The sequence below is a fragment of the Theropithecus gelada genome, chromosome 15, assembly GCF_003255815.1.
Source record: "Theropithecus gelada isolate Dixy chromosome 15, Tgel_1.0, whole genome shotgun sequence".
NCBI classification, from domain to species: domain Eukaryota; kingdom Metazoa; phylum Chordata; class Mammalia; order Primates; family Cercopithecidae; genus Theropithecus; species Theropithecus gelada.
This window is the reverse complement of record NC_037683.1, coordinates 26,832,096-26,857,878: the sequence shown is the minus strand read 5'-3', so window position 1 is coordinate 26,857,878 and position 25,783 is coordinate 26,832,096. Positions and strand designations below refer to the sequence as shown.

Below are 25,783 nucleotides of genomic sequence, written 5' to 3'. Positions count from 1 at the left end.
TGGCTGGGCCTCAGTATTCCCATCCGTGCAGTGGGGTAGGGGGTGGACTCCACCTGCCCCTGGGGTCTCCTAGCAATCAGGGACCAAGACTCCTGTGTCAGGGTTCAGGCCTGAGCCCAGGGCTCCAGGGAGCCGCAGCCTGACTCCCACCCCCTCATGCACAGTCTTGCCCTGTGCCTGCCCCTGCCTCATGGCAGGTCTTCCTCTGTGAACGGGGCTGCATTCGTTGTACATATGGCCAGAGACAGGGCTGCTCCACGCACCTGGGAAGGACATGCAGGTTCTTCCCAGGTCCTGCTCTGTCAGTTTCCCCCAAGGGCTGTGACTCACATACCTGTTTCTGCCCCGTGTGTGCTCTGGGAAGGGCACGTGGCAGCAGAGTCTGAAGAGGTGGCTGTGTGGACGTGGCCATGTGTAACTCAATTGCGGCCCTCAGTCTCCATGTCTGTGAAATGGATGGGCTGGGTGACCCCCAAGGTCTCTCTGAACAGGGCTATTAGTGCCCCAGGCCCCTTTTGGAAACGTCAGCCTCTAGCTGAGTCTACTCATGCTGCGGCCTCTGCAGAGCTGTTTCGAAGGTGCCACACGAGGGTGACCACCTCAGTGGGGAGTGTGTGGGAAGTGGGAGGAGGAGGGGGCCGGGGCTTGTGCAGGGGATGGCCCCAGGCTCAGAGCAGCCCCGCCCTCCTGGTTCTCGGCCCGAGGGAGACCCCTGCTGTCCGGTGTGCTAGTCCCTTTTTCCTATTCCAGGGCCCCCGAGGACCGGACGGACCAGCTGGGGAGCAAGGGTCCAGGGGCCTGAAGGTACCGACCCCCAGGGCCTGCCCTTCCTCACTCCTCCAACACTGGGGCAGGAATCATGAACAAGGCTCACATCTCCTCAGAACAACGCCCCTTAGGGACAATGAAGGGAGCCCCATGGAGGCTGCAGGGCTCTTTCTGAGAGGTCAGCCCTTCCACTCCTCCTGACCCCCCCACTGCAAGCCCAATGAAGAGAAAGCCAGAAAAGGAGGAGGGAGATCATACATGTCCTCGGACCCCTTCCCCAGACCCCAAACCCCACCAGGCCCCTGACAGTCGAGACTGCTTCTGGCAGCCCCATCCCTAGGAAGGGGTCCTTGGTTCTCCACCTGGAGCAGCTGGTGACGGTGGCGAGCCACTCTCCTTGTCAGGCCTTAGTTTTCCCGTCTGCGCTGTAGAGAGGGGGCCAGACTCCGTGGCCTCAAATGGGTTCCTTTTATCTCCCATGTGGAGGGCTCCCTTTTTGGGGAACGGTCCTCCCAAGCACCCTCTCCCACCTTCACGTGCTCTGCTTCCTACAGGGCCCTCCAGGACCCCAGGGCAGACCGGGCCGGCCTGGACAGCAGGTATGTCAGGCCAAGGCCAAGCAGGCCAGCCGCAGGCCCCCTCCCTGCTCCCTGCTTTGTGATCTGAGCCTGTAATGACCCCCACATGTGCTTCCAGGGTGTGGCTGGTGAGCGAGGCCACTTGGGCTCGCGAGGCTTTCCCGTAAGTAGCACCAGTTCTTGAAATTCTCTACATGGGGCTTTTGGTGGGCTGGGGGCGGGGGTGCGAATAATAACCACTTTTACCAAGTTCCTATCCTTCTGTGGAAACCCTGAAGGTTCTGGTTGCCCACCCGCCCTGCACTGAAGCCCCTCCAGCACATCCCCTCTTCTCTGGGTCTCAGCCTTCCCGTCTGTCACCCGGTGGGGGAGGACAGGACCCAAATACACTAGGATGGCTTGCTTGAAGTCAAGGCAGGGCAGGGAAGGCCATGGAGGGCCTAAGGTCACCTTTGCCTTGTCTCTGCAGGGCATCCCGGGTCCCTCAGGCCCCCCAGGCACCAAGGGCCTCCCAGGAGAACCGGTAAGAACCTTTCCTTCCCTCTTCCGCCTCTTTGCCGCTGGCACCTGGGGATGTGGGCCAGGTGCTCAGATAAGGGGAAGAGTTGGAAAGGGACCATGCCTGGCCTCTAAGCCCCCGGTGGGCCAGGCCTTGGGGTTGGTGGCGAGCGCTAAGCCAGGAGTTCTGGGTTTGAGGCTCAGCTCACTTGGCCTCCAGCCTGTTTTCTTGCCAGGAAAATGGGGGTGATTGTCTCTGCCTTGCCATTCTGTTGTGAAGATGAAATGCGAAAATGTATAGGGAGTGATTGGCACAGTGGAAGGCAGAAGGACGGAGGGTGGGAGGGAAGATAAGAGTAAACCAACAAGCTGACTGGGAACCACAGAGTCCAGCATGGCTGGAGTGGAAAGTGGGACCTCGGAAAGGGCAGGAGGAGGCAGCAGGCGCCAGGCGCCCAAGGCCACGGGGAGAGTATGCTTTTTGTCCCAAGGGCAACAGGGAGCCATGGAAGGGCTTGAGGCAGAAAGGCTGATCAACTTGCTTTCCAGAAGATGTCCCTGGAAGGACAGGTGTAGGGGGACAGTCCGGGAGCCCCATGAGGAGGCTAGAGAGTGGTGCTACAGGAGATGGCAGGGAGGGGACAGAATCTCCAGGGCACTAGGAGGATGACTCCTGCACAGGGCAGGGGAGGACAGGAGGCTCGAATCCTCAAGGCCACTGCTGCCTTCCCACATCCTGAGGCCCAAGGACTCACCCTTTTGAACGGTGGGTTGGCTGGGGGTGGGGGTTTCCAGACATGGATCCAAGGTGGAAGAACATTCCAGGCAGGGTCAACCAATGAGCAGGACTGAGAGCTAGGAGGTTTCTGATCAGGGACGGCCCCTGGGCTTTAGGTGGGTGAATAGGAGAGTGTGCAGCTGTGTTGGAGGGAGTATGACACATACCAGTGGTGAAGAGGGGGCTGCAGACACCAGGACCCTCAGTGTGGCTGGGGTGGACTAGGGGTGTGCTTCAGAGTCCCCAGTTCTGGGGGTCAGCTCCCTCACTCACCTCTCCAGATCCCAAAGAGGGCCCAGGCTGGCTTCTCCCAACTGTCTGTGTGTCTGTCTGTCTTCCAGGGCCCTCAGGGACCCCAGGGGCCAATTGGGCCTCCAGGAGAGATGGGACCCAAGGTGAGTGTGAGAGACCCTTATTCGTCCCATGATGCTGCTGGGGATGTATCAGCCCTTCCCTTCCCTCCTCCCCAGGAGCCTCTTTGCCATTCCCTGTCCTGGCCCAGGGAGATGATCATGTACCATGTAGTTCAGAGAAGGGTGGACGCCCTGGCAGAGAGGCGTCCATCCTGGTAGGATCTACCACCAGGTAGATCCATCCTGGTGGCATAGGTTGAGGAGCTGGGCTCCTAGTCCAGGGGCATTGTATGGGATGCAGAGGTACCAGAACCCTTGTGGGGGCTGGCATTGCCTCTTTGGGCATCACTGGAAACATGGATGCTTTCCAACTTTGACCTTCCTGGGACTTTGCCCCAGCAGAGGTTTGACTGTCGATCAAGCCCCCAAGGTTCATGTAGCAAGGAACTTGGAAGGAGCCTCAGACACCCCTGCCTTATCCAGAGGGAAAAACCAAGCCCCAGGGTTTATGCAAGGGCTGCAGCCATGCCCATGGTGATAACTCAGGGCTGCTTCCCACCCGCCTCATGCTGGCTCAGCTGTAGAGAGAAGGGTTAGAATCACTTGGCCCTAAACACAGCATCCAATGGTTTCCTCCCCCGTCTTTATGTGAATCATTTTCTTCCCTCTGCTTGCCAAGGGCCTCCTAGTGTGGTAAACCACACTCGTGGGTTGGGAGAAGGCTCTAGAAGCCTCTGGGTAGTCCCAAAGCTCAGCCAGCCTGGGTCCACCCCCAGCCCCCTAGTTCCAGCTCCAGGCTCCAAGAAGCTACAGGCTGCTCCCACCTCTGCATCTCTTGTGCTGTGTGACCCTGGGTGTGTCTCTTGCCCTTTCTGAGCCTCAGTTACCCCCTTGCTTACAACCAAGGGGCAACTCTTGCTCTAGGAAGGACCAATGGCATTTTCTTGCAGGGGCCGCCAGGTGCAGCGGGAGAACCGGGCCTTCCTGGGGAAGCCGGGATGAAGGTGAGGTGGGATGAAAGAAGAGAAAAATGACTTGTTGAAACCAGCTCCCAGCTGGCGGCCACATCCTCTCCATGGAAGAGAAATGGGCCTTTCTTGTGGCTGGGATAATGGGTTCTCTGTGCTCCCGGCTGGGGAGTGGGGCCTGGTCAGGGCCAGAGTGGAGTGTGGAGCCCCCACCAGTGTCCCCTGCCAGCCAATGTTTTTTCAGGCACCTGCCCCTGCCTCCATGCTGGGGTGGCTGTACCTCCTGGCCTCGTGTGATACCATCTGCATCTCAGTGCCAGTGCCTCTCATTACCTGCTAAGAAACAGGTGCCTATTGATACCTGGGCTCTGGGAGAACCCCCTCCCCATTCTGCTGCTGTTCTAAGAGGACGCTGTTCCCCTCGGAGGCCCCAGAGCTGAGGAGCGATGCTGGCTAGCCCATGGACATTGTTGAGGCAGGACCCAGGGGAGCCCGCAGAGGGGCTGTAAGACTTGAGTCCAGTCACCCGCTTCTGTGCCTAAGTCTCCCTGTCATTCAAAGAGGGGGTTGGACCAGGCCTGGGGCTGTCAGACTTGGCTTAGTCCCAAAATCCTTTGCTCAGACTCCAGTGAAGAAAACCACCCCACATAGAAAACTGATAGAAGTGGAATTGTTTCCACCGGAGCAGGGCTGGAGGCTCAGAGCTCTGCCCTCCTTCTGTGTCCCTAGACACCAGCAGGGAATATAGCTTGAAAATTCTCCGATAAGAAAGACCCTTTTAGGGCCTTTACGCAGGGGGCAGGTGACTTTTATTCCTGCTCATTTAGGGCTTCCTCCTCGTTTGGGTTTCTCTGCAAGTCTCAAGGAAGAGTAAAATCACATAGTTGCCATTGCTGCATCCAAGCCTCCTGGAGCCAGACTGCCCAGCTTCAGATCCTGAATCTGTCACTGACTAGTCTTGTGAGAGCTTGGGCTCCTTACTGAACTCCCCCAATGCCTCTGATGCTTCACCTCTAAAAGAATACGTTTCCTTGCAGGATTGTCTTGAAAGTCAAATATGTTAATATAAAAACTGACGTCCTCAGCCTGGGCAATGTAGCGAGACCCCATCTCAACAAAAAATTTAAAAATCTGCCGGGCGTGGTGGCGCATGCCTGTGGTCCCAGCTACTTGAGAGAGGCTAAGGTGGGAGGATCACTTGAGCCTGGGAGATCAAGGCTGCAGTGAGCTGTGATTATTACCTCACTGCACTCCAGCCTGGGCGACAGAGCGAGACCCTTGTTTCAAAAAAAAAAAAAAAGTCCTTAGAACAGTACAGTTAGTTATTAATAGGATGATGGTGGTGGTGTTGGTGGTAATGATCCTCCTGTCCTGGCATGGGAGAAGAAGCCCGTGGACAAGGTTACTTGAAACAGGAGCTCTGGTTGGTGCTTTACGATTTCTCTGTGGTCCCTGGGAAGAAGGACCTTCCCCATCTCCTCCTCCCACACCCCAAGTCAGAGCAGGTGGAAACAGGAAGGGGTGGCGAGGGCTGGGGCTGGCCCTACCCACCCCCATGGACTTTTGTTCGGCTTCTCCTAGGGTGACCTTGGACCCCTGGGCACCCCTGGGGAGCAGGGCCTCATTGGGCAACGGGTAAGTTGAAGCGATTTATTCTTCCTGAAAGCCCCCAGGGTGTGTGGGCACAGCAGGGGAAGAGACGGGCTTTTCTCAATCTCCCTAAGCCTCAGTTTCCTCAGTTACAGAAATAGACCATGAACCTCTATAGCCTCGCCCAGTCTGTCTTGGTAGGCCAGCATTTCCACAGTGTAGAGAAAGGCATTTTATAGTCAAAATGCATTTTGTGGCCTATAGTCCCAGCTCGGGAGGCTGAGGCAGGAGAATCGCTTGAACCTGGGAGTTAGAGCTTGTGGTGAGCCAAGATAGTGCCTGGGTGACAGAGGAAGACTCCATCTCAAAAAAAAAAAAAAAAGAAAAAAAAGAAAGAAGGATCCTGAGGTTTTCGAGGCTCGGTAGGAAAGAGAATGATGAGCATGCATCCTATACCCACTGTGTATCAGGCACTTTTCTCGAGGCACAAGGAGTACAGCAGTGAGTAACGGAGACCTGTCTCTGGAGCTTGCATTCCAGCGGGTTGATAAGTGATACCTGCCATGGGTACAAGAGGATCACAGACCACCCAGCTGGCACATGGTTGCCATCCTGCATCTGACAACTCCTGAGGCCCTTTCCAGCTCAGACTCTGAACAGCGATGAATTCTAAAAGCAGAGAGACACCCAAACTTAATTTGATGGCCATTTCAAGAACTGTTGTCCAGGGGCGTCTCTGGAGCTGGAAGGGCCAGCCTGGTTGAGGGTCAGCCAGGGACTCAGTGTTCTTGTTGTCATTCCCGAGCTTGCTGGGAAGAAGAGTTGAAAGACAGGCCTCCCTTTCCTCATCTGAGAAGTGGGATTCCACCAAGGAGCTCCAGGAAGGCTTGCTTCAGCTCCAGTAATAGTATCTCACAGGGCTGCCAGGTGTGGGGCGCTCACACCGCGCCTTACAGCAACCCTTGAAGAAGGTGGTGTCAGCCGCATTTTTCAGATGAAAAAACAGACGCCCATGAGAGCTAAGTAGTTTGCTTGTGGTCACACAGCTAGTGAATGGGAAACCGAGAAGTAGCATTGATGTCTGGCTGATGTCAAAGCCTGTCTTTAACTATAAGGCCACTCCGCAGCCCCGCCAACCAGCCTAGAGGTGAGGTCCAGGACAAATCCATGACAGGCACCTTCTAAATTCGTGACCTCATGTAGCCCCCACCCCACACCACCCTGCAGAGGGAGCTGTCGGTAGCTTGGGGGTCTGTTTCCCCTTTCTGGAGAGCCGAGGGTGGTCACCTCAACCTTCCTGTTCATTTGCTAACTCAGCCCCTGTGTGCCAGGGCCCCCAGGGTCCCACTGCCTGGAGATCCGTGGGTCAGGGCACTGCCCCAGGGAGGGGGAAGAAAGGAAAAGCACACCGGGGTCTCCTCCTCAGTAACATCTCCTCCTCTTTCTCCTCACCCTTTCCAGGGAGAGCCAGGCCTTGAGGGTGACAGTGGCCCCATGGGACCTGATGGGCTGAAGGTAAGTGCCCTTTTAGGGCAGGGCCTGGGGACCCTGGCAGGGCATTGCTTTCCCATCCAAGACCTAAGTCTCCTCCCAGAAGCACTGTGTTCCCGTGGAGATCTGCGATGAGACCTCCAGCTCCCATTGACAGCAGGGTGGGGAAGGGTCAGCAGTGTCCAGCGGCCACCTCCCACCCTGCCCTCTGCACTACCTGCTCAGGTGGGACCAGGACCATCACCACCTTGCAGTCTTTCCTGCTACCCTTCTTAAAATATCAGCTTCTCTTGGCTAAGGGTGATTCCTGAGCACCGGCACTACGCCAGGCCCAGAGCCAGGGTCTTTGGTGTCTGTGATCTTCCAAATAACCTAAAAGGTCAGGAAAATAGTAATTACCACCAATGACTTACGAGTCACAATTTAGGGAGGATTAGTCACACGCATGCCAGGTACAACACCAAGCCCTGTACCAGCTGGATCCATAGGGCAATGGGAGTTCTGTCTTTAGATGAGGAAACTGAGACTCAGAGCGGTGAAGCAACTTGCCCAAGGACACACCGCTAGCAACTGGCACATCCAGGACCCAAATCTGGGCCTGTTTGACCCAAATCTGCTCGCTCTGTTGTACCATGCACCCATTCTAAAGGCGAAAAGGCTGAGGCTCAGAGGAAGGCAGAGATATATTCAGGACCTATGGCTGTGAGTGAGGATCCAAAATTCAAACCAACAGCTCACAGGTGCTAAAGCCTGCTGGCCCACCTCGACCCTGCGTCTCCCTGAGAGCCTCCTGTCAGCCACAAGTGTCAGGACTCTGAAGAGGCACCTTGGCTCACCTGAACTGCGGGTGGGCAGGTGGGCACCGCCCTCTGACTCTCCAGACCCATCTCCAGCCAGGCCAGGCCCTGGCCTCCATCTCGGGTCCCGCTCTGACCCCACACATGGGCTTTTCCCGAGGCTGGCCGCTCACCCTGCGCAAGTCAGCTCCCCAGCCCAGGGTCCTGAGGGCCACGTTGGGGTATCCCCTCTCACCCACCTACTCTCCAGGTGACCTTGGAGAAGCAGACCCCTTCTCTGAACCTCAGTTTCCCCATCCACAGGCCTCCGCCCACCCTCATTACGCCCTCCCCACAGTCTCCCAGGGTGCCTTGGTGACCAGCCCCTGCTGACTCCTCACGTTTTCTTGCAAGAGTGAGAGCGCCCCCTGTCTGTCATCCACCTGCCTCCTCACCCCCAGCCCTGCTGCATCCTAGGGTACAGCTGAGTCCTAAGACCCGGAGCATTTGACAGCCCCTCCACACCCTTTGCCAGCGCCTGCTACACTGCGTGGTGATGCTGATGAAGGTCATGGCTAAAATGCTTTGGGTGCTTGCCACGTGCCCAGTGCCACTGACCCGAAGGGCGTTATGTGAATTAACCCATTTGATAATTAATCTTCCCAGCAACTCTCCCAAGCTTGATACAGTACCATCCCCACTGGACGGATGAGGAAACCGAGGCACGAAGCAGCAGCCTCCTCACTCCACTCTGGGCGACCACCTTTCTTCTTGGAATGTCCACCGAGGTGGGCGGGAGGGGGTCTTCCAACCTCGGTGCCTCGTCCAGTCTTCTGCCTCCACCTTGCATGGCTTTCTGGCCCTGGCTTCATCCTCTTTCCCTCCCTTCAAAGCCAATTCTACCTGAGTCCTTGTGCTCAAATGCACGGCGTCTTCCCCGAGCTTTACATGAATCCCAGGAGAGACCCATTTTCTTAAGGTGTTTGTCCAGGAATCACCCCTCGTGGTGAAAACTGCGTGTTGAATATGCACAGCACTTTATAGTTTATGGAGTGCTTTTACACCTGTTAGCTCTTTGCCGATGTCCAGCTGACGGTGGTGATGGTAGCGGTGACCAATAATAATTAGCTTTGATCCAGCATTCACGTGCCAGACACGCTGCTAAGCTATTTACGTGGTTTATCTCTTTCAATCCTTGCAGTAATCCTTTGATCCTGATATTACAAACGAGGAAACTTGCCCAGGGTCATACCACTATTCAGTAGCAGTAGCAAGATTTGAACTTAGGCAGCATAACCCCAGAGATGAGGGCGGCATCGTCCCCTGAGCAGAAAATCTTGGAATTAGAAGGAGCCAGAACCCCAGGTTCACACAGCACTGACTTACCCGGTGGTATCAGGGAGTCTCCACCTCTCTGTACCTCAGTTTTCCCATCTGTAACTGGAGAGGGTTAAGGAAGGCGACTTGCAAGGCTCTTCTGAGCACTGACAGATATCTGAGGATTTGGGGCATCTGCAGGAACCCCCAGAGCCTGTTCTGCATGCGATTCACAAGGACGTCCACTCCAGGGGTCCAGTTAACCCCTGGAGGGTGGTCTTAGGCAGAGCCCAGGTGAGGCCCTTTGCTGAAAACCCAACCAGCCTCCTGGAACAGGCTGTCTGCCTCTGAGAGTTAGGAGAACGGGTGGCCAGGACGACAAGCCAGAAATGGAATCCCAGAGCCAGGGGAGTCTGCAGGAGAGTTATCCGGGCCAGCCCCCTGTCTTCATGCCAGGCTGTGCTTAGAAGCTGAGGCTGTCAGCGGGAAGGGATCTAGGTACAACTCTGTGCCCAGATCTGCTCTGCACTGGCCCACGCCTCAGCTCGGAGTCTCCTGCCTTTATCTGTGCCATCTCTGAACCGCACCGTTGCAAAATCTGCCCAACTAAGCTAGAAACTGCCCCAGCAACTCCCTCACACCAACCTCCTGCCCCGGAGCCCGGGCCCCAGCAGGCCCAGCTTGCAGCAATGAGCAATCATGAGTCTCGCTCTCGAGCCTCTCTTCTGGGCAGGGCCCAACCCCAGGCTCCAGCGTCATGCCCTCTGCTTCCTGTGCTGTCTCTCCTCTGGATGCACACCAGTTTATCAGTGTCCCTCGTAAAGCTTGGCACTGGGGGACAGAACTGGTAGACTCACTACGCTTTTCCAAGCCTGCTCTTTTCGCCCATCCTTCCTCGTACCTGTGACTTCATGTCCTCTCCCATGGGTCTCCCTGAACAAGTCACAGCTAAGCCAGTGCAGACTGACCACAGGCCCCAGGCCTGCCAGCCCCGATGGAGACCACCTTCTGATGGACGCCGCCTCTTGGCAGCCATGCCCATGCTGCACTCCACACCTCCTCTGCTCAAGGTTGATGAGGGTGACGGCCCATGCCCCATCCTAGAATCCTGCATGCCCCATCCTGGAACCACACCTGCCCCCAATCTCTCTCGGAGTACGCAAAGATTACCGTGATGAGATAAGGCAAGCTTAGAGTGACACTGATTGCTTCAAAACCATAAAAAACCCATGCCAGCCTGGTGCAGTGGCTCACACCTGTAATCCCAGCACTTTGGAAGGCGGAAGTAGGTGGATTAGCTGAGGTCGGGAGTTCGAGACCAGCCTAGCCAACATGGTGACACCCTGTCTCTACTAAAAATACAAAAACTAACCAGGCATGGTGGCATGTGCCTGTAGTCCCAGCTAGTCAGGAGGCGGGGCAGGAGAATCGCTTGAACCTGGGAGGTGGAGGCCACTGCACTCCAGCCTGGGTGACAGAATGAGATCCATCTAAAAAAAAAAAAAAAACCCCATGCCAAGTGTTGCCTTTCCAAGGAAATAACCCCGGGTGCCCCAAAGGCCCGAAGCCCCAAGAAGACCTTGGTTACAGCCCTGTCGCTGTAACGAGGGCACGCTCAGGATCCTGCTTCAAAGTCCAGCTCCACTGCTAGCCAGTTGTGGGCCTCTGGGTCAGATGACTTGATTTAGCTCTACCTCAGTTTCCTCATCTGTAAAATGGGACTAAAAGCGGACCAGCCTTGGAAAGCTTTTGTGGGGATTAAGTCAGTTAATAAATGTTAAAGGACTCAGACTATGGTCCTGACATGGTTAGTGCCATATAAATGTTAGCTCCATCCATTCCCCAGAGAAAGTATTCTGCAGCCCATAAGAATGATCGCCATGCAGAGCCCAGAGCAGCGGGAGGGCACGTTCACCATAGAGCAAAGCAGTAACTATAACAAACAAAGATGGAGACCGGCAGTCCAGTGGGATTGTGCCTTTAGAGCTTAGTTTACTGGAACCAATGCATTGCCTTGGGACAGTTGCTTCACTGCCCTGAGTCAGGTGCATACCATCCAAACTGTTACCTACCATTTATTATTATTATTCGCTGTTTTTGTGTCATCAAGGATTGAAAATGCAGCTCAGAAAAATGGAAAGAGTGGTTCTGAGAGGGAGAATTGGGTAAATTTTCTTGCTTGATGAAAATTTCTTTCAGCTAGGCGCAGTGGCTCCCACCTGTAATCCCAGCACTTTGGGAAGCTGAGGTGGGAGGATTGCTTGAGCCCAGCAGTTGGAGACCCACCTGGGCAACCGTCTCCAACTCCTGGGCTCAGGCTCTCTTGTAGCAAGAGCTCATTTCTGCAAAAGAAAAAAATTTTAATTAGCTGGGCATGGTGGCATGTGCCTGTAGTCCCAGCTACTTGGGAGGCTGAGGCAGGAGGATTGCTTGAGCCCAGGAGGTAGAGGCTGCAGTGAGCTATGATTGCACCTCTGCACAATCTCTCTCTGGGAGACAGACTGAGACTCTGTCTAAAAAAAAAAAAAAAAAAAAAAAAAAATCTGCTTCATAAGACCCTTGTTCTCCCAATGTGTCTAAGTTGGGGACAAATTGCCCTTGTCTCCTGTGAACTCCGTGGGGTGGGTGCAGTCAGGACCTGGGCTTATCTCTGAGTCACTCTGCCCTTCCCGGCCCAGGCCCAGACAGGGACACGTGGGAACCTCTAGGTCTGGGATGCGTCCTGTGCAAGCTTCAGGCTACACTGAGCGCAGCAGCCGAGTCACAGCACCCTGCCTTTTTGGCAGCGGAGGGACCTGTCGGGAATCTAGGGGCCAGTTGGCTGTGGATATCTGAATGGAGCCCTGCAGTTTGGGGCCTCTGATGCACTTGGCAACTAACTTATTCTCTGTCTCTCTCCCCTCCTCATGCCCTGCCACCCAGGGGGACAGGGGAGACCCAGGGCCTGATGGAGAACATGGCGAGAAAGGCCAGGAAGGGCTGATGGGTGAGGACGGGCCCCCCGGCCCCCCTGGTGTCACTGGTGTCCGGGTGAGTGTGCAGGCTGCTTGCAGCGCCTGGGGCTCTGGGGTACCCGGAACGCTTATGCCTGTGCAGGCAGCTGGGCGGGTGGTCTTTTGGTAGTGCCACTGAAGGATCTTCTGCTGTGGTCCTTTCTCCACCCAGTGGTTTGCCAGAGAACCAATCTGACCATGTCCCTTCCCTGCTTAACGTTCCATGGCTCTGCAGAACATCTGTGACTCATCCTACCGGCTCCCCTGCCCTGTGCAAACCTGGCCCCTGCCGACCTCATCTCGTCCATCCCCCATATCCAGACACACTGAACTTTTTTCAGTTCCTTGGACAAGCTGTGGCCCTTACCCCTGGGCCTTTGTCCGTGCTCTGTCTAGGACACTCTCCTTTCCTCACTCCCCTGTCACCTGCTTTAGTCCTATTTGGCCTTTAGGTATCACCATAGCCATCACCTCCTCCAAAAAGCCATCCCTGCCCCCAGGCTGGGCCATGAGCCCTCAGGGACATGCATAACCTTCAGTGTATGTCTTGGTTCCATGAAGACCAAGACCTTTTCTGGCCTTCATTTACGTCTTTAACAGTGCCTTGGCCAGTGGCTCACGCCTGTCATCTAAGCACTTTGGGAGGCCAAGGCAGACGGATCACTTGAGGTCAGGAGTTGGAGACCAGCCTGGCCAACATGGTAAAACCCCGTCTGTATTAAAAGTGTAAAAATTAGTCAGGCATGGTGGCGCATATATAGTCTCAGTTACTCAGGAGACTGAGGCAGGAGAATCACTTGAACCTGGGAGGCAGGGGTTGCAATGAGCCGAGATTATGCCACTGTCTCCAGCCTTGGCAACAGAACGAGACTCTGTCACAAAAAAAAAACAAAACAAATCCCCAGACCTGACACATAAGAGGTGACCAAAGTCTGTTTGTTGATTAAGAAGACAGAGCAGCTCTGCTCTTCTACCCTAACAGAAATGTACTTAGTCAGTCCGCAAACACTCACGAGCATCTTCCCTGGGCCAGGTGCTCCGAGACTAAAGGTGTATAGACAGGTTTCAATGTGTATAGACAAGTTGCCCAGTGCTTTCCTGAAGGTTCCCTCTTTGATGCTGATAGCAACCCCTGAGGATTGGGAAAATCTGAGAGGTAAAGGAAACTTCCCAGGCTCACACAGTGACAAATGGCAAAGCTGGAATTTGAACTTAGGCCTGCATGACTCGACACATACTGCCCCTGGGCTCTGGCAGAGTTGGAATCCAGGGCTTGGCTGTGGGTCTGTGAGGATGAGGCTGGAGGCAGGTGGAAGGTTGATTTCTGAGTGTCGCAAATACTGGACTGATGACTCGGAACTTGACTTGGTAGTGGGGGGGCGGTGGTAGTCTTGTACGGTTGAGCAGGGTTTGTGTGACCCAGGAGTGCTGGGTCGGTTCAGTCGAACTGCTTGGGACCCGTGGATTAGGTGGCCTTGCAGACAAAATGCCCAAATGCATAAGCCTGCTGGCATCTACCTTGAGCCAACCAGGTGGTGAGAACTCACACCTCTGCTGCCATCCCAGTCTCCCTGGGGTGTCCATTTCGCTCTTCATCCCTCAAGCGGAGAGATCGATGTTACCTAGGCAAAGCAGCCCAGTTCGATTCAGGCCTGCTCTTGACACTGTTTTTCCCCCCTGAAGTGTTTACATGACTAACCTAGGACAGATCCAAGTTAGCCTGCAACAAACTATGGTTGTGGGAAAATATTTGTTTCCTAAAAATAGCACTGAATTGCCAATCCCCCTAAACAGCTGCAACAGAATGAACTCACCAAACTAGAGAAGAATACGAGGGCGCTGAGTCAGCCAGGAGGCTTTCCCCGGGCTTGACTCAGCGGCGGGGAAGTGGGCCAAGGGGAATTTAGCAGGAGGGGCCCTGGCCCAGATTCTGCATTAGGAACTTGGTCTGCGACCTTTCACCCACCCCTTGCCCTCTCTGGTTTTGCCCTTGGAGGATTTGGAAGGAATGTGTGCTAAGATCACTCTGAGCTCCAGCGTTCCAGGCACCCTTTTTTAGTGAGTGTTGAGTATCATGGCTGTGGAATGGGCAGGAACACATGGCAGAAAAAGTCGTGGAACCAGAGTCCTGAGGTTGAACTTGAGTTTCTGGCTGGCTCAAGCAACCCATTCTCTGTGTGACTTTGGGCAAATCACTGCCCCTCTCTGAGCCTTGGTTTTCTTATCTATAAAGAATAAGTAAAACTCAGGATAGGAAAGCATGTTATAAAATGCACCAGAAATATAAAAGATTGTCTTTCTAAATTTAGAGGACAAAGTGACTAGAGGCTGGTGGTGGCTGGTGGTGATGGTGAGTGGATGGTGTGGGTGGGGGCAGCAGCAATGGCAGTGGTGGAATGATGATAATAATGATGGTGATGGTGGTAGTACTGATGATGGTGTTGGTGGTGGTGATGATGAAGATGATGGGGGTGATGATGGTGGTAGTAGTGGTGACTCTGATGAGGTGGTGATGGTGGTGCTGGTGCTGGTGGCGATGGTGATAGTGGGGGTGGGGGGGGGAGTGGAGGTGAGTGTGATGGTGGTGGTGGTAGTGATGATGATGGCGGGGGTAGTGGTGTTGGTGGTGGTGATGGTGATGATAGTGGTGGTGGTGGTGATGATGATGATGGGGCAGTGATGGTGGTGGTGGTGATGGTGGTGGTGATAATGGTGGTGGTGGTACTAATGATAGTGGTGGTGGTGATGATAATGGTGGTGGTGGTGGTGATGGTGATGATGGGGCAGTGATGATGGTGATGGTGGTGGTGATAATGGTGGTGGTGGTACTAATGATAGTGGTGGTGGTGATGATAATGGTGGTGGTGGTGATGATGGTGGTGATAATGGTGGTGGTGATGGTGGTGGTGGTTGGTGGTGGTGATGATGATGGCGGGGATAGTGGTGGTGGTGGTGATGGTGATGGGGTGATGGTGATAATGATGATGATGATGAGGCAGTGATGATGGTGGTGGTGATGGTGATAGTGGGGGTGGGAGTGGAGTGGAGGTGAGTGTGATGGAGGTGGTGGTAGTGATGATGATGGCGGGGGTAGTGGTGGTGGTGGTGATGGTGATAGTGGTGGTGATGGTGATAGTGGTGGTGGTGGTGATGATGATGATGGGGCAGTGATGATGGTGATGGTGGTGGTGGTGATGGTGGTGGTGATAATGGTGATGGTGGTACTAATGATAGTGGTAGTAGGTGATGATGGCGGGGGTAGTGGTGGTGGTGGTGATGGTGATGACAGTGGTGTTGGTGGTGGTGATGGTGATGATAATGGTGGTGATGATGATGGGGAAGTGATGATGGCGATGGTGGTGGTGGTGATGGTGGTGATAATGGTGGTGGTGGTACTAATGATAGTGGCAGTGGTGGTGATGATGGGTAGTGGTGATGGTGATGATGATGGCGGGGAAGTGATGATGGTGGTCATGGCAGTGGTGGGGGTGGAGGTGATGATGATGATGTGGTGATATGGTGTGGGCAGTGGTGATGATGATGGTGATGATGGTAGTAGTGGTGTGGTGGTGGTAGCTGTGTTAATGTCAATGTTTTGCCATCACTCCCATTTCTCATATGCCGGGATTGGAAAGAGAGTCACTTAGGCCAGGCCAAGTGTGTGCTGAGTGATAAGGCAGTGAGGGGCCTTGAGTCTCTTTGGCATCAGGATAAATACTTCCCACTCTGTGGCCTGGAAACAGTTGAGTATTTAAAAATAGAATTTTATGAGCCATTGGGGCCTTTCCAGAAATGCATCTATATGGATGGGGCCCAGCAGAAATCTTCATTCTGGGCCCACAGCCTCACCCACTGTATGTATGCTCTCTGCTGGAGAGGGCACGTCCCAGCAAGTGGTGCCCTGTCCTGGGGGAGACGCAGCCTCCCGTCTCCCTGCCCCTGTACCGGATGCCTCAGCACTGACTCATCTCGCCTTCTGCAAGGGATCAGTCAGCCATTGCAGCCACCTCAGTGCACTGGAAAATGCCACCAATCACTGTGACATGGTTTCCCCGTTGCCTGACCATGACCAGCCTGGAAGGAGAAGTGCCCCGGAAGTAGAGGAGCTGCGTGTCACTTCTGACCTGGCTGGGAGGCCCACAGAGGGCTTCCTCTCACTGAGCCTCAGTTCCTTTAGCTCCAAAACCGGATCAATAATCCCTTCCTCCAAACACTGGTGAGAATTGAACGAACATTTATGTAGAATGAGAACACAGCACATGGCCCGTGGTGAGGGTTATAGGGATTGTTGGTGTTTTATCACCAGAAGAGCTGGAGACTTTGAGATTGCCTAGTGCTGTCTGATAGAAATGAAATACAAGCCATATACAAGCCACTCCTTTTACATTTTCTAGTAGCCACCTCTAAAAAGCAAAAAGAAACAGGTAACTTTAATTTTAAGGGCCAGTGCGGTGGCTCATGCCGGTAGTCCCAGCACTTTAGGTAACCGAGGTGGGAGGATTGTTTGAGCCTAAAAGTGCAAGACCAGCCTGGGCAACATACTGAGAACTCGTCTCTACAAAAATTAAATTAAATCAAATTAAAAAGTTAGCTGGGCGTGGTGGTGCATGCCTGTAGTCTCTGCTACTCGGGAGGCTGAGGTGGGAGGATCACTTGAGCCCCAGAGGTTGAGGCTGCAGTGAGCTGAGATTGAACCACTGTGTTCCAGTCTGGGCAACAGAGAGAGACCTGTCTCAGATTAAAAAAAAGAATTAATTTTAATAATATAGTTTATTTAGCCCAATATATCCAAATAGCATTTCAAAATATAATCAATATAAAAATCATTAATAAGATATTTAGCACTCTTTTTGTAGTAAGTCTTTGAAATCAGTGTGTAGTATATATTCATAGCACATTTCAATTCAGATGTGAATTTTCATTGGAAATACCTGATCTGTGTTTAGATTTTCATTGTATATAAAATTTCACTGATTTTGATCTGTAAATACTTGATCTGTATTGAGATTTCATAAAATTTACAGTTGAAAATGTAGGTTCATACACCCAAGTTACTCCAGTCAAGTTTTGTAGCAACATAATTGGGTGTGTCAACTTTTACTTTTTTTTTTTTTTTTTTCTTTTGAGACACAGTCTCACTCTGTCACCCAGGCTGGAGTGCAGTAGTGCTCACTGCAATCTCCGCTTCCCGGGTTCAAGAAATTCTCGTGCCTGGGCCCTCCCAAGTAGCTGGGATTACAGGTGTGCACCACCACACCTGGCTAATTTTCGTATTTTTAGTAGAGACAGCGTTTCGCCATGTTGGCCAGGCTGGCCTTGAGCTCCTGGCCTTAAGTGATCCACCCACCTCGGCCTCCCAAAGTGCTGGGATTACAGGTGTGAGCCACTGTGCCCGGCCTTAAATTTAATTTTAAATTAATTAAAGTTAAATAATATTAAGAATTCAGTTCCTCAGTCAGAGTAGCCACATTTCAAGTGTTCAGTAGCTGTATGTGGCTGGAGGCCACGGGGCTAGTCCCATACTACAGGTGGGGAAACTGAGGTTCAGAGAAAGAGCAGGACTGGTCCACGGGTACATGTGGACTCAGGCACTGGGACGCAGGCAGTCTGTGCTGAGGTCCTTCCCAGGCCACTGTTCCTGCCTTTCTGAGGACCACAGGGTGGTCTGAGTGGTGTGTCCCTTTGGGATAGCGTGATCTTTTCTGGCATCATAACTGATGATGCGTTATGTCTTTAGAGCAGACATTTCTCCCTTGTGCTGAATCAAAGCCAGCTGCCCCATAATTTTCATGCACTGGCCACCCTAGAGAACATGGCTGGCCCTGCCCCCAGAACAGCTGCAGAAATCTGCAGACGGGAACCAAGTCCTCTGGGTTGGTCCAGATGTTTCCTTGTTCCTCTAGGACCTCTTCTTCCTGTCCCTCTTCTATCACAATTAGTCAGTGCCTCTTCTTAAAGTACAATACCTATTCCCGAATGGGACATCACCTCCTTCATTCTACATCTGGTGCCTCTGTTAATGCAACCAGAGGGATTACATCAAAGCAGCTCCTTAGTGCTTACCAAGAGCATAGACATTCTTTCTAGATCCTTTGAGGCTTGCGGTCAAGAAGTCCTTTCTAGGCCAGAAACGCTGCCTGCCCCACTCCCTCCATCCCGACCTATGGCCCAGGATTGATTCTCTCTCTTCTCTTTCTCTCTGTGTCTGTCTCTTACTGTCACATTCACACTTGCACACACTCACTCACCCTTGCTGTGCAGTTTCTCTGACAACTGCGGACACAAAGCTGAATTTGTGGGCCCCCCCCCCAACACCAGGGCAGGGCAGGGCAGGCCAGAGCATCTCTTTGGGAAGCCCTGTGGGGCAGGGGCAGAGTGGCCTGTCAGAGGCAATGGCCTGGGGACCCCAAGGAAAGTGGGAGAAGGCAGCTGACCTTTCCAGCACAATTCCTTACTGTGAAGAGGCTCCTCCAGCCCAGTCCCTGAGAGAGGAGGGGCCTGTGCGAGGGACATGCCCCAGGAATTGCTCACAAGTGACGCACAACATCTCAGAGATAGGGAAGAACCTATAAATCCTCTCCATTTGCCACCTCGTGTCATCAATGGGAACCATGAGCCAGGAGGTGGAAAGAGCCCTGGGCATGGAGCCAGACACAGCTGGGATTGATTCAGGGCCTGCAAGGCGCAGCTGGGACCCTGGGCAAAAGTCACTGTATCTTTGGGAACTTGGCTGCCTCAACTGGAAGCGGGTCTCATTGGGGCCTAACGTTCAAGGTCGTTGGGAGGGTGGAACAGTACTTGGCGCTGGAGAGAGCTCAGTGCAGAGAGCTGTTCCCTGTAGGACACCCCTGGATGCCTAACAGTAACCATGACAACAGTGAAGCCAGCCATTGCAGAAGCCACACCCAGCGTCCACCCCTGCACCCAGGCCTCGCTGTCAGCACGTTCTTGCATCGCCAAGTCGAATCCCTAAGTTCTGTGACACTGTCCCCACTACACAGCAGAGGACGCTGAGCCTGGGAAGTTAGGTCAGGCTCAAGGTCACACGGGTACTGAGTGGCAGAATCAGTTTCGAACCGGGCCGTCTGCCTCCGGAGCCGACAGTCTGACCACCTTGCAAATCCGCCTCAATTTCCTCTCTTCTCTCATTTCTCGTGCTCTTTCCCTCCTCTCTCTTCAGGGTCCTGAAGGAAAATCAGGGAAGCAAGGCGAGAAGGGCCGCACTGGAGCCAAGGTAGGTGCCCCCTTCTGCCTCGATGGGCCCACGTCCCTCCCCCACATCCCGTCCCCAGTCCCTCCCCTCCTTGGCCCCTCCATCCTGCTGGGGCCTAGTGACAGCTTGTCTCTCCTCCTGTTGCAGGGCGCCAAGGGCTACCAAGGACAGCTGGGTGAGATGGGCGTCCCTGGAGACCCCGGACCCCCTGGCACTCCAGGCCCTAAAGGGTCCCGGGGCAGCCTGGGACCAACGGTGAGGACTCTCTCACTGGGGTCGGGGAGTAAGATATGGACTAGAGGGAACCAAGGGCAGGAAAGGAGACACCAGGCTTCTCTGTGCTGCTGTCACCCACCCCAGCTATTAACTGAACACCTGGTGCTCGCTGTCCCAGTCACCTCTGAATCATGAATCGCTCTGGTAACCTGCAGAAAGCTGCAGCCCCGCCTCCGGAACAGTATATTTCCTGCAATTTGAAGGGGTGTGTGGGTCCCCTGAAGCCCTCTATGGACCCAAATGAATAAGCCTTGTTATTAGCATCAGGGGAGAAAGGACCCGATTCTTAGGACTGTTTTTATCAAACAAGGAGATTTCCCCCTGGAAATAGATTCGGGAGGAACAGGGCAATGCTCCTGCAGGTCCCTGGATGACTCTGAGGGTGTCCCAGAGCATTGCTGGGCTGCCCTGAAGGAAGGGGCCCAGAGGGCTTTGATACCTGCAGGAGATGAAGACCCCAGGCGGAAGCAAGGGAAGGAGGCTGAAGAGGGTGACACAGCAGCTCCAAGCTGGCTGTGTGTAAGGTTAAGCAACCAGGCTGGTTTGTGGTATTTGCCAGTTTCTGCAGTGTAAATGCTCCCTCCGTGGCTGGTTTCAAGCCACTGACATGACATCACTGAATGCAGAGTGGGTTGGAGTTACACAGCAGCCCTCCCTTAGGCAGTGTTTCCACCAACACGCACAGATGCAGTAGACCAAAATAACTTCGTGAGAGTAGGGAGGAGGAAAATGTAGTAAAACGGCTAGGAGGAGATGAGTTTTGAGTATCCTCTATCTTGGTTTTTAGTAAAATTAATTTAACTGTAAGTCCATAAACTGGAATTGTTAATAACGGCTGTTTCACCGGCTTGTAAAAGTCCTGAGAATTTAGCAATCAGCTGTCTTGAACCACTGGAGCCAGGAGAAGGAGGGCTGGGGCGGGGGTGGGGATTTCCGGGGAGGAGGGATGATGTCACTGGCTTTCTGCCTTGTTCACACACCTTGGTTATGGACAGCCTGGAAGCCAGGCTGCTGGGTGGAGCGGGGCTGGAGCCTGCAGGGAGACTGCTGTGTCCCTGCTGTGAGAGCCACACTCCATACCAACGAGGGCCTCCTCCTCTTGTAGGGTGCTCCTGGACGCATGGGGGCCCAAGGAGAACCGGGACTGGCTGGTTATGATGTAAGCAGATATCACCTCACCCCACCCCCTGACTCTGTCCTGCAGGCCTGGACACACAGGCCCACGCCAGCCTCTGCCCCACCACCTCCCGGCTGAAGGCTGACCCCTGGGACACTGAAGATGTGGGGTCTCACCTGCCCCAGGGAGCCCTGGGCCCAGAGCTGTGGTGGGGGTGGAAGATCATGGATGGGACAGGTGTGGTTGGAGCCACCAGATCAAAATGAGCCACCCCAAGCCTTCCTGGGTATTTCCTGCCTGGGGTGGGTGCTCTGCATGCCTTGTCTGCTGTCTGGGGAAGGGACCATTTTTGCATCCAGTCTGGCACCTTCTTAGACATGGCTGAGCCAAACCCATGTTACACATCTGGAGAGAACAGGGCTCAGAGGGGTACGGTGCCTACTCAGAAGGGGAAACCGAGGCTCAGGAGGATAGAGAGGCGCACAAGGCCTGACCACTTCAGTTTGGAGGTGGAATCCTAGCTCTGGTCCTCGAGGCTCTAGATCCAGTGTTTGGTAGAGACACAGCAGGGAGGGGAGGAGAGGGAGAGGAAAACAGGCAAGACAGGACCTGGAGGGATGTTGCGAGGAGCCCACGGTGGGTGTCCGCACCTGCAGGCCTAGCCAAAGCCTGGGAAGGTCTGTTGAGGCAAGCGTTTTGCCCCTGTCCCTGGTCCTGGCTTGGAGGACAAAGCTGGTTCTCCCGAGATACCCTTCCAGGTCTGCTCCAGGGTGGGGCGGGCAGGGCCCCTGACCATCCAAGCTGGAACACCCCTTTGGGGCGTGTCTGGGACCAGCATGGCCGGTCTGGAAGGCCAGGACTCAGACAGACACAGACTTACTCAGAGCCACACAGCCAGCTGGGGCAGAGCTGGGACCCAGTTTTGCAGCCCAGTGTCCCCATCTCAGAGTCCACGTCCTTTGTCCTTCCTGAGTCCTCATTCTGACTTATCTCCTTCTTGTTTTCCTGCAGGGACACAAAGGCATTGTGGGACCCCTCGGACCTCCTGGACCAAAAGGCGAAAAGGTGGGTGTTTGCTCTGGGGGAAGCAGCTGCACCCTTGTGTCTGAGGCTGAGGTCAGCTTCGGGGCCAGCAGGAGAAAGCCCCTGGGGTAGCCATGGCTGGAGAAGCCTGTGGGGGCTCACCCCCTGCAGCAGCCGAGGCTGGTGTCCCTGCCACCGTGCCCAGCAGGCAGGAGCCATCAGATCCACATTCAGCAGTATGTGCTGGGTGTCATCTTTGTACCCAGTGCTGGAATGAAAATATGCAATCCCTCCCCTCACGGGGCTTATAACCAAGAAGCAGAAATGGACATCAATCTGGTAATGACTAAAACTGTAACTCCATCATCTGTGTCGACATGGGAATTGAAGCCTTGCCCGTGAATGAGATCACCCAGCGAGAGTGGGGAGAGGATGCTGAGCAAGAGAGGCTTAGGACGGAGAGTGAGGAACCCCAGTGGTTAGTGGTCAAGGAAGGAGCCACCAAGCCAGAGGAGAAGGCATGTTCATTCCCCACCCCTTGGCTCAAGATTCAGTAGAGGAGAGAAATCACTGGAAGGATCCTCGCTGATCCCTGGCCCTTGCCCCGCCATGCTGGTGGGGATGTGGAGGGCCAGGAGTGCCAGAAGGTCCAAGGTATTGGTGCCATGTCACGTCCAGGGCAATACCCAACTGGCCCCAGAACCCATGTGTCTGAGTCCTTCCTTCGTCGCCTGAGTCCCTTCTGTCTTTCCTCCTCCCCCTCTCCCCTGCTGGCTCAGCTGGAACGCTCTGCTTGCCCCCTGCCTCCCCAGCACGCCTTTCTTTTGCTGAGTCAGCTCCCCACTAACTAAATCCTGCTGTTGATGACTCACGCTGGCCCGGCGTGCTGCCCAGCTGACCCCTTCCTCCTGCTGGAGGAGGACAGCTCAGCCATCAAAGAGGGCCACCCGCCCCAGCCGATTCCACAGGAAGCCACCGAAGGTGCCACTCAGTACCCCGGGTCCCTCCTGGGCCCTTGCAGCCTGCCAGTGCTGGCACAGAAGGGGTTAACACAGACCCTGAAACAAGGAGGCCCTGGTGCGCCCCAAGGCCTCCGCTCCAGGCCATCTGCAGCTCTAGAAGCAGTCTCTGTGGCTGCTGAGAATGGGACCCTGACATCAAATCTGCCTTAAGGCTGCAGGGGCCTTGGGGGGTTCCCAGGATTCCCTGAGCCTTGAGTGCCTCATCAGGTGGGAGGTCCTCGGGAATGAGAGGCCAAGGTGGGCGGGGGGGCATCACATATACATCAGCCAGATGCCTTTTCTGACTTAGAAGGCATTATTAGATTCATTCATTCCTCCAGCTCTCCAATAGGTATTTATGGAGGATGTAGTGTGTTCCAGGCCCTGAGCTAGAGGCTGGGAATGATGCCCTTAGAGGTCTCAAAAATAGGGCGAGTCCCATGAATGAACAGCCACCCACAAGCTGGATGGTGCTGGGGAGGAGAGAGCAGGTTCCTGGGGAGACACTGAGCGCACGCCCACATGCAGAGCTCTTTCCCTGCCATTTCTCCCGTAATCCTCACCGCAGCCCCAGTGCAGAGATACCACTGTTCTACAAGACAGGTGGGGAAACTGAGTCCCCATGAGGCTCAGAGACTAGCCCAGGATCTGTAGTAAGAGGGTGGCAGGGCCAGGATTTAGACCCCATCTGTCTGATGCCAGAGCCTACTTCCCTAACCAAAAGCAGACCTGAGATAAGGAAGCCATACGCCTTTAACTTGAACCGCCCACCCCCGCTCACCGTGGGGGTGAGCTCACTACAAAGCTGGTGGCCAGAGAGAGGGGATGAGACTCTGGGACTTGGACAGGGGAGGGACAGTATCCTACCAGATTTCTGGTGCGAAAAAATGCATCCCCAAACTACACTCACATTGCGGGGCATCAGTATAGGTGATCCAGGATGGGGCAGGCAGGGCCCCCGACCATCCAAGCCCATCCATTCTGGGCTTTGGGCCCAGATTGCCCCCATTCCTGAGTGGCCTTGGCTAAGACCTTCCTCTCAGTTTCCTATCATTAAGTGTGGACAATAGTCCCAGCGGCATAGGTTACTGTGCAGATTGGATGAAACAAACCTCACAAAATGCCTGGCACATGGAACATGCTGGGTAGACACAGGCAGGCCCCTTCCCCAAAGTCCCCAAAGTCCCCAAGTCCAGCTGCCTCTGTCCACAGTGGGACTTGAGCACTGGATCAAAGAACCATAGAGAGTGGGCAGGGACGAGAAGGAATCCCCGCTCCCTGGGCCACCCCTCTGAGTACAGCTGGTTCTAGACCTCAGGCCTAGTCCCTGCCAGCCTGCAGCCTCCACCCACAGGAATCACAGAGGCCCCAGGCTGGTGGCTGATCACCACCAACCTTTAGAACTGACTCCAGCCAGGGATGTGTCCCAGCCCCAGGGACGCTTTGCCTCTGTCCAGCCTCTTCCGGCTCCATTTCAGTCCCTGGGAACAAAGGGGTCCAGGGGTGCCTGGCTTGAGCCCTGTGCCCAGAGGAGTGACACAAGTTTTCTGGGGCTGGAGTCTTCTGAGCCCTGAGATTCTGCCATTTGCCGTTCCGCTTACACCTTCCTTGTAGTTGAAAGGTGGCGTCTACACCTATCCTGCGGGTGGACCAGGGCCTGGGGTGGCCATGGCATGAGGACCTCACCTCTAAACTCTGCTCCCCTCCCCGACCCCCGTCTCTGGCCATGTCCATGTGACACAGTCTCACTGCTGCTATTGTTACTGGCTACGGCAATTTTAATGCCATCTGCTGAGCCCCTGCTACGTGGGCAGCAGCCTGCTGAGGGTTCCTGTGCCTTTCCTCACCGAGTCCTCTGAACAGCACCGGGACGCGCTCCAGTCCCGCTCTGCACATAGGAACCTGTCTTATGGATACACCCCCATGCTGACTGGCTGCCAAGTGCCGCCTGGGGCTACCATGGAGGGTAGGAGGTTCACCCTAAAGCTGGTTCCTCCCAGCAAGGATCAGAGACAGGGACTCTCAGATAGAGGGTGAAGAACTCTGAGCAGGTCCCATCATCTCTGCGAGCCTCAGTGTCCTCATCTGTGAATTGGGATAACAATCGCATCTGCTTCACAGTGCTGCGCTGCGGATGTCATGAGTCCGCCTGTGTCTGGCCCGGAGCAGTGCCCATGCGTGCCGGCTGCTGGAGTTGGTGCTACTCCCTGCCAGGCGTCGCGCATCATTCCATGGAGTCCTCGCCACTCCTTGACGGGCATCACGCGCTGCCCCCTTCCCCCCACCCCACTCCGCTCCGCTCCCCTATTCCCCAGCTGAGGAGAGGAGCTCAAAGATGGGAAGGGACGTGTTGCAGGGCCACGCGGCTGATCCTTTGCAAGCCGGGATGTGAACCCAGCTGTCTGAGCTCCCTGACTTCCTGCAGGATCCTACAGCTCAAGGGCGTCTGGAGGGCACAAAGCGCTGTTCTGTGTTCCACAGTCCTGGTTCCACACCAGCCTGGGTCTGGCTCAGACACACCTACCCTTCCCTCTCTAGTTTGTGTCCCCATCTGTAACCCTAAGCAGGCTAGACTTCATCTCTGACGAAGCGCTTTCTGTCTGGAATTCCCCACATTCCCCAGGAGCAGGCGGTTTGCCCTAAAGCTGGTTCTGTGTCCACAGGGGGAGCAGGGCGAGGACGGCAAGGCTGAGGGGCCCCCTGGGCCACCTGGAGATCGGGTAAGCCCCCTCCCTCCTTGGACCATGGGGAGTCCTAGGTGGAATCTGGGCCTCCCGCTGCATGGAGAGGGGTGGGCCGATCAGGGGCCAGGTCCCTGAGAGCTCCGCAGAGGGCATGGCTAACAGGGCCCAGGGCTGGCATCCTCGGCACCTGGTGACCCAAATTTTGCTGTTGTCTTTGTCATTCAGGGCCCTGTGGGTGATCGAGGAGACCGCGGGGAACCGGGGGACCCTGGGTACCCTGTAAGTATCAGAGCTCCTACCTGCTGGCAGGATCAGGCATGTCAGGGAGATGGGGGATGACACACGTCTAGAAAACAAGA

General features: G+C 54.8%; 1 protein-coding gene across 1 annotated transcript in view; it reads left to right on the top strand.

Annotated features, from left to right (window-relative positions):
* Positions 1-25,783, top strand: part of COL27A1 (collagen type XXVII alpha 1 chain) — a 160,989-nt gene that overhangs the window by 110,819 nt on the left and 24,387 nt on the right. Inside the window, exons 29-43 of the mRNA XM_025360383.1 lie at positions 751-804; positions 1,323-1,367; positions 1,465-1,509; positions 1,816-1,869; positions 2,964-3,017; positions 3,926-3,979; positions 5,525-5,578; positions 6,995-7,048; positions 12,040-12,147; positions 19,291-19,344; positions 19,471-19,578; positions 20,705-20,758; positions 21,728-21,781; positions 25,404-25,460; positions 25,650-25,703. Of these exons, the coding sequence (XP_025216168.1) occupies positions 751-804; positions 1,323-1,367; positions 1,465-1,509; positions 1,816-1,869; positions 2,964-3,017; positions 3,926-3,979; positions 5,525-5,578; positions 6,995-7,048; positions 12,040-12,147; positions 19,291-19,344; positions 19,471-19,578; positions 20,705-20,758; positions 21,728-21,781; positions 25,404-25,460; positions 25,650-25,703 (903 nt within the window). The remainder of the gene's footprint in view (positions 1-750; positions 805-1,322; positions 1,368-1,464; positions 1,510-1,815; positions 1,870-2,963; positions 3,018-3,925; positions 3,980-5,524; positions 5,579-6,994; positions 7,049-12,039; positions 12,148-19,290; positions 19,345-19,470; positions 19,579-20,704; positions 20,759-21,727; positions 21,782-25,403; positions 25,461-25,649; positions 25,704-25,783) is intronic.